The following is an 8,159-nucleotide window of genomic DNA, read 5'->3' on the forward strand; positions in this document are numbered from 1 at the left end:
CCTTCTCTCCTCCGATTTTAATCAGGCGACTATGCCCTCTCTCTCTCTCTCGTTCGCACGGCACCGCTGCCGATCCAGCGTGGGAACATCGCGGCGGCCCTCCTTCTGCCGCCGGCGAGCTCCTACCCCCCGCTGCTCTCTCCGCTGCCACCCCCGTGCCACTCCTCTCTCCGCTGCCACCCCCGTGCCACTCCTCTCTCCACCGCCACCCACGAGCACGTCCCCGAGCACGCCACTGCCTCTACTCCTCGCCGTGAGATGGTGGATCCAGTACGCGGCGGATGGATCCCGGCTTGCGGTGGGCGGATACGGCCAAGAGGACCGTAGCGGTGAGCGGATCCGGCGGAGATGTGCTAACGACAGCTATGGTGGTGGTTCTAATGCACGAGCATGTCCCCGAGCATGCCACTGCCTCTACTCCTCGCCGTGAGATGGTGGATCCAGTACGCGGCGGACGGATCCCGGCTTGCGGTGGGCGGATCCGGCCAGGAGGACCGTAGCGGTGAGTGGATCCGGCGGAGTGGTGCTCGACGACAGTTAGGGTGGCGGTTCTAATGCTTCGAAGGGATTCGTTGTTGGCACTCTCCTCCCTGGTAAGCAGCTGACACCCTTCACGCCTTCCGTGATTTCAACGACTTTTGCATCGCTCTCCTCTACCCCCTGCCCCCATCTCTTGGATTTGTCGATTAGGTGAATGGAAACAACTTAATCATGTCCTTTTATGCTCGTGGATCTCACAGCAATGGTGTCACGGGAGTTGCCCATAGCTGTGGCAGGGCGCGCCATGGTCGACCACGACGCCAATTCCAACGCGGGCCCCCTGACCAAGGACAGTGTATTAGACAACGATGATGCGAGGACTCCTTCGATGAGCGGGTGATTTTTGCAGCAGATTCAACTCTTTGCCTGGTGAGTTCAAACTCTTCTCTGTACCATCTGGATAATCTGTCACATATCCAGTGTGAATTTTAGGGACTAGGCCAATGGTGATGGATTCAGCAATGGGAGCGTTTTAGTGGATTTTGTAACTTCTATGTGGACCATTGAATGAACTGAATCACCCCTGTCCGTTGATCAATTCATCTATTATGGCATTGTAATGTCTTTTATGGAGGCTGATAGCATGTTGTTCTACGTTGAAAATTTAGTTACTCTTGTAGCTAGAATGGGTTTTATCCAGTAGCAACCATTCATGAGCACTATCGCAACCTAGATGTTTCTTAGTGCCTTTAATGTTGAATTGTTTTACTAAACATGAAAAACCAAGTGGAGGAACATTGTGGCACATACGAATTGAAAAACATTTCATATTGTACATTTCAGCAATTTGTTAATACATATAACCATTTTAGTGATCATTGGAAACTATTTATGTTCGTAATTCGTTCCTCTGCCCCAAACAGGTTAAGAGTAAGTGGAAGCTATTTTGTACACATGTCTTTATTCAACTTTACTTAATTTGCTAAGCAGTTTAACCTAAATTTGCTGATTACCTGCAGTAGTTGGTAGTTTCAATTGTTAATTTGAACGAATCAGAAGTAATTCTTTAGAATATGATCAAACCTGGGGATGCACAAGCATCTTGAAATTAATATTCCTTCACTTATGGTTATATCTATATTTGTGAAAAGCATATCCTGTATTCACGAAAAGCATGTCTGGTATTTGTGAAAAACATATATAGTTGGAGTAAAAAGCATATTATATTTGGTGTATAATGTTATATGTTAAGAGCAGATCTTGTATCAACGAAAAGCAAATCATGCATTTTGGAAAAGCACTTCCTGCATTTCTGAAAAGCATATATGTTATTTTCAAAAAGCATATCATATTTTGGTACAAATATGTTTTATGTAAGAGCATATCTTAAATCTATAAAAAAAGCCAATTGTATATTTATAAAAAGCTTATATATTATCAGTGTAAGAGATATATGTTACACGTTAAAAACATATTTGATATACGCAAATCTGGCATTTGGAAAATGCATAACTAGTCAGCATATTTGGAATATTCGAAAAGCAAAACTAAATATTATTTATGGTTCATTCATGTGGTTTCTGTTTTTTCTTTTTGTAAAAGCTACCTATTTCTGATCCCATCATGTGCAAGTGATGGTTCAATAGTTAGTTGTGCTTTAGGTTATTAAAGCATTTAGTTGTTATTTGTGTCGCAAGCATTTTTATGTCACTCAAAAAGCAAATCATTGAAATATGACAAGCATATTTGTTTTCTTCAAAAAGCAATGTCATAATAATATATGTAAAAACATTATTAGGTACAGGCAAAAAGCAAGTTTAATATTTGATATGACATTTATGCAATAGCCTGGATTTTAAACGTTTGATCCATGAATATCTTAAAAGCAAATATATCATATTAAATAAGTAATATTTTGATTATGGAAAAGCAACATATGAGATTGAATAAGCAAACTATTTTATGGTGATGAATAAGCATGGATATTCAGGTTTTACTAAATTATTGTTGTTGTTACTTGGTAGAATCTTATGTTTTCACCTCTGTTGTTTTGGAGAATTGTATTCGTTTCAACAGCTTGATTTGTTTTTGCCTGTTTTGTCTTGACAGAATTGGAAAGGATTCAACATGGTGTTTCTACAGTTGTCTAATGAAGAAAACACAACTAGCAGAGTTTTACATGGTGAGTGCAATGTCTTTTTCTTCCTCCTTTTAGCATTTTGGTTCATGTCATTAAACAGTTTTTATTAATCTGGTAAGCAATTTAGTATTCTCTAAAAGTATTTTAGCATTTTCTAGCAATCAATTTTCTAACTGCTTGTATTTCAGTGTTTCTGCATGTAGAAAAGAAACAATCAATATGCAGGTCAATGATTCAAAATTATAGTACTAAGTGTGATTCTTTAAATGCAACGTACGACCCATGAATATCTTAAAAGCAAATATATAATATTCTTTGATATGGAAAAGCAACTATATCAGATTGAATAAGTAAACTGTTTTATTGTGATGAATAAGCATGCATATTCAGGTTTGACTGTATCAGATTGCTTTTTATATTACTCTAAGTTGCATTTTGGTTTCCTAATATTTGCTTATATGTATATCTAGTATATGGAATCAGCATAACTGATTTTTTGGTAAACTATGTGTGCTATAGTGGATATGATTTTTACTTGACATGCTTAAGCGTTAATGATTTTTGAACAGGTATTTTCTGGATATGCTTAAGCAAGTTAGTAATTACTACTGTTTAGCTAGTTAGTAATTATGTTTAAGTAAGTCTGGCTAAGTTCAGTTATTGTGATACGAAACTGCATTTTTACTATGGTAAAAGTAAATATATAATCCCCAATAAGTAAATTTTTGTGTATGGAAAAAGCAGAATTGTGTGGTAAGAAACTCATTTTGCTTATTCTAGAGTACAATAACATTTATTTTCTATTACATAACATATTGCTTCAAAATTATGTGATAAGCAAACTTATTACCTTTGTTTTGGCATATGAATATTTTTGTGTGTGCCATCTTGCTTGAATTCGTCTGGTCTGTTTTTGATTGTGCAAGTGGGAGGAGTTGTAGAGCAATTTCACTAAATACCATCAAATGGCAGTGCTCATTAATTGCAATTCTACTATATGTTTGCACTTTGCAGGTATAGCTATGTTTTGACCAAGCAACAGGGGGCACAAGTGATTTATGTAGAAATTGTGGGTACCTCAAAGACCTGCAGGTTGAAGCAACCTGATCCTATATAGCTTTTTATGTCATACACATTGGACCTAGTTGCAATATTTAAATCTTGCCAGCATTTTCATGCAATTTTGGCTTGTTATACCTGTGTTGGTGCAATAAAGTTAGGGGGCGTTTTGTTCCAAAAAAGTTTGTGCAGTACCCGTCACATCAAATTTTCGAACACATACATGGAGCATTAAATGCAGTTGAAAAAATAATTAATTACATAGTCTAACTGATTTCTACGAGATGAATCTAATGATGCTAATTAATTCATGATTGGATATTATTTGTCAAATAACAATGAAATGTACTACAGTAGCCAAACCCAAACTTTTTCACCAACTAAACATACACTTAGTACTCAGCTTGCAGCAGATGCACTGTAACCGCAGCTGTCCATGTTTTTTGTTTTCAAAGGGGAGCAGTTTCGAGTCATTCCACGCATTAGAGAGCCAGCTGAGTCAACTGCCTTTTCAGCAGGGGCGCACATGGATAGGCTGGCAGAGCGTGGGGAGAGGCGGGCTCGAGTAGAAAAGCCAGTCCCTATAGGTCACAGACTCACAGGAAGAGGCTTGCAACTAACCTTCAGCTCTAGCAAAGATGAACATCAACGGTGGGAGTGATATCCAGATTGTAGCGATGCGTACGAACAATATAGGTTCCTTGGAAATTTTATTAATGTGAGTGATGGACAAGAGTTCTTAATTTCTTTTGTTGAATATTCTGTTATATCTAGAATTGTGGTCATTAATGAAGGATTGATTTCATTAATGACATGTATGTACATGGGTTGCATCAGGGCAAGTACATCAGTGCAGACAGCAGCTGTCTTTTTGTCACAAACAAACAGTTGAGGAGATAGTTTGTATAATAAGTTGTTTTTGGCCATCTGCAGAGTGATTAATTTAGGCTTTGACACAAACTCATAGTGATCTAATGCATAATTGATCTTTGTAGTTATTTTGTTGTATATATATGATAGAATGCACAATACATTCAAATAATTTGTATGATTCTTCACATAAGCATATATTATATATATGTACTTATTTATTTATATATATAGTATAATATATATTCAAGGTGGGCCTAGGGGGGATCAGGGATCCAGGCCCGAGTCAAAGGCAGGCCACGGGCCTTACTCGCGGCGAGGCGCGGCCAGAATGCGCAAGCACGCGCGTGGCCGGCACGGCGAGGTCGGCCGAGCGGGGAAATGGGCTAGGGAAGCCAGCGGGGGCCGGCGAGCAGGCGCAGGGTATGGTCCGGGGTGAGGCGAAGCTCACCGTGAACGGGAGGGCTACGCGGCAAGCGGGCGGCGTGGCGAGCAGATGCGGCGCCGGCGGGAGAGCTCCGCCGGGAGGCCCTGCATGGCAAGGGAAACGACGGGATTAGCATCGGAATGGGTAGAGGAGGGCGAGGAGAGGCCGGAGCTGCGAGGAATCGAACAGAAACTCGCCACAGGTGGCGAATCGAAGGTGGCCGGGCCGGGGTTGGGGAAGAACAGAGATGGCTGCTGGAATGGGGAACGGGAAAGAAATGTTCACGGGACGCGCAGGAGTGCTTAATGAGGGTGTATTTTTCGCTATCTACCCTTATTAAATGCATCTGTGGGTGCATCCCATACTAGAAACAACTTTAACTCGGGTGGCTAGTGCAGCCGGGCTAGTTCTCTAGGCACCCAGGTTCGAATCGTAGCAGGCAACTTTTTTTTTTGGCGCAAGGGACTTTTGCTGGCACTGCATGGCGCTCGTGTAGGTGCGTTTTTTTTTTCTTTCGTTTTTTGCTGGTGCTCGCTGGCCCGTTTCTTTCGTTCGGTTTCTGCGTGCGCGCTCGTTTTCGTTTTTCTGTTTTGCCTGCCTCATCGGCGCCCATTTTTTTCGTTCTTTTGCATGCGCACTCATTTTTTTCGTTCTTTTGCGTGCGCGCTCGTCCGACGCTTAGTGTTCCATTGGCTGGTCTATTTAAACACTTCGTCTGCTTGCTTGTGCAGCTAGGTGACACTCGAACGCCTCGTTCCCTTTCCTCTTTCCTCGTTGCTCGCTGGTGCCATTCGCTACCTTGCTTTCTCTCTTCTCCAAGCCATCTCTTCTAGTTCTAGCTAGCTACACATGGCCGATTCATTTCCTGGGTTTGATCTCAACGAGGCTCCTATGGAGCACGGCACCGGTATTACTTTTTCTTCTCTAGTGCATACCGATGGAGCTTTGATTTGATTTCTTTTCTTTTCTCATCACCGTTTCTTTCTTTTGGTAGGAATTGATTTGAACGCCCCAGTAGTAGAGAACGACGACGACGCCATCCCTGTACTGGAGAATGACGCCCCTGTACTGGAGGCTGACGACGCCGACGGCCTCGACCTCAACGCGTTTGATCTTAACCTGCCACTAGATGAGTTCGGTGCGATGGATTTTGATTTCGTTCAAACCAATCTTGGTAAGTAAAACTTCAGTTCATTCCGGTTGAAGTTAATTAACAAGCCGTGCTGCAAGTAACTTTACATTTTTTTGTTCATGTAGAACAAGCCGTGGAAGCTCCAGTTCAAGCAAACAACCGAAGAAATCGAGAGATGTCAGATGAGCTTAGAAAGCAAGTTTATCAAGCTTTGTTAGCTAGAAACAAGAATGGGAAGCTAGGCAAGAAAGATACAAGTATTGTTGCCGAGTGTTTTGGGGTACACATTGAGGCAGTCCAACGTTTGTGGAAGAGAGGTAAAACACAACTTGCAAATTTTATTCCGGTTGAGGTTAGCAGTAGAAAGAAGGGTAGATGTGGTCGAAAGGCAACCCCTTTTAATTTGGAAGAATTGCACAACATTCCTCTCAAGGATAGAATGACCATAGAAGATTTGTGTAGCAAACTTCCCATTAGCAAATGGAAGATTCAAAGGTTTCTGAAAAAAGGTCTTAATAGGCGTCACTCTAGTAGCATCAAACCATATCTCACTGATGCTAACAAAAAGGCTAGATTGAAGTGGTGTGTTGATATGATTGACAAGGATATCCTTGATGACCCAAGATTTAAGGATTTGTTTGACATTGTCTTCATTGATGAAAAATGGTTTTACCTCACTAAAAAGTCAGAGAATTACTACTTGCTAGCCGAAGAAGATGTTCCCCATCGCACTTGTAAGAACAAGAATTACATCCCTAGGATCATGTTCTTGGTTGTTTGTGCTCGACCAAGGTTTAGGGATGGAGAGTGCATTTTTGATGGCAAGATTGGTTGTTTTCCACTAGTTCACTACTGGAAACTGCAGGGTCGCCGTGTGCCCAAGGCTCTGCCGTGTGCGCAAACTCGGGCACACGGCAAACCTGCCCTTTGCCGTGTGCCAGTAGAAACAACACGGCCAACGTTTGGCACACGGCAAACGTGATGTTTGCCGTGTGTCGGGGCAAAAAACTCACGGCAAAACCCCAACCCACGTTTGCCGTGTGCTGAGAAATAAAGCACATGGCAAAGCTTTAGCACACGGCAAAGAAGCACTGTTTGCCTGTGCCTAATTTTTTACACACAGCAAAATTTTTACACACGACAAAATTATGAAAAAAAGTAGATTCTACACTCCCAATTTTTTCTGCTATACATATACAGTGTATTGTACTCTTTGTTAAAATTTGGTATATTTCTTGTTATTTTTGCTATATTTAATCATTTGATTTCATTAATCGAATTTTTGGGGTTAAACTGGAAGTGTTTTTGAATAGTGGAGTATAATGGATAGAAAAATGATTTTCAAGGTAAGGAGTTCAAGGTGATGACATAAGCCTGAAACAGAAGTAGATTTCGAAGATCTTGCTCGCGAACCATGTTCAGAACTGTTTGAACGAATTGTTCTAAAATTCCATTAAAAGCAAACAAATTCAGAAAATCATGAAATTTGTCATGGTATCATGATTTCATGCATGGAGATTGTGGGAAAATTTTGAGAACGTTTTGCAAAAGTTTTCACATACGCTTGTTAGAAATCGAAACATCTCCAAAGAAGATCCGTTGAATTGAGAAGGAATCGTTTAAATTTGGATAGAACATTACGAACGGGTTGGCGTTTGACTTTGAAAATTTTTGTGTTTGCAAAACAAAACTTAGGTTCTTTAATGCCAAAGTTCGGCTAATTTTCAGATCAGTGGTATAATTATAATTTTTTTTGCAATTAAACAATATCATGTCATATCTATTGATCTTGAGCTATAACTACATAAAATAATATTTTTATTGTGTATAATCATAAAACATGAAATGTTGAGTAAATTTTGCAAGGTATTTAAAGTATATTCAATAAAATTTAGTTAAACAGTAGGCAAACTGAATGAAAATATAAACTTAAAAGAAAAGAAATGTTTGCCGTGTGCACGGCCAGTGGCACACGGCAAACACAGCCGTGCCGCGCCGCCCGCCCGCCATGCGCTGGCACCCCGGCGTACCGCGCCGCCCGCCCGCCATGC

At 41.0% G+C, this 8,159-nt stretch overlaps 1 protein-coding gene across 1 annotated transcript; it reads left to right on the plus strand.

The window, feature by feature from the left end:
• The first annotated feature begins 2,668 nt into the window (after nt 1–2,668).
• LOC120678009 lies at nt 2,669–7,829 on the plus strand. The gene is made up of 5 exons (XM_039959174.1): nt 2,669–3,712; nt 5,708–5,883; nt 5,971–6,150; nt 6,234–7,001; nt 7,804–7,829. The coding sequence occupies exons 2-5, from the start codon at nt 5,826–5,828 to the stop codon at nt 7,827–7,829; spliced, it is 1,032 nt and encodes a 343-aa protein (XP_039815108.1). The 5' UTR covers nt 2,669–3,712; nt 5,708–5,825.
• The last annotated feature ends 330 nt before the right edge of the window (nt 7,830–8,159 follow it).

Source organism: Panicum virgatum, chromosome 6N (assembly GCF_016808335.1).
Source record: "Panicum virgatum strain AP13 chromosome 6N, P.virgatum_v5, whole genome shotgun sequence".
Lineage (NCBI taxonomy): Eukaryota > Viridiplantae > Streptophyta > Magnoliopsida > Poales > Poaceae > Panicum > Panicum virgatum.

Bases quoted from the DNA above. Each gene is read 5' to 3' on its own strand.
- LOC120678009 (XM_039959174.1), top strand. From the start codon at position 5,826: ATGGCCGATTCATTTCCTGGGTTTGATCTCAACGAGGCTCCTATGGAG. The intron at 5,884-5,970 runs GTATTACTTTTT...TTCTTTTGGTAG, and splicing joins TCCTATGGAGCACGGCACCG to GAATTGATTTGAACGCCCCA. The intron at 6,151-6,233 runs GTAAGTAAAACT...TTGTTCATGTAG, and splicing joins TTTCGTTCAAACCAATCTTG to AACAAGCCGTGGAAGCTCCA.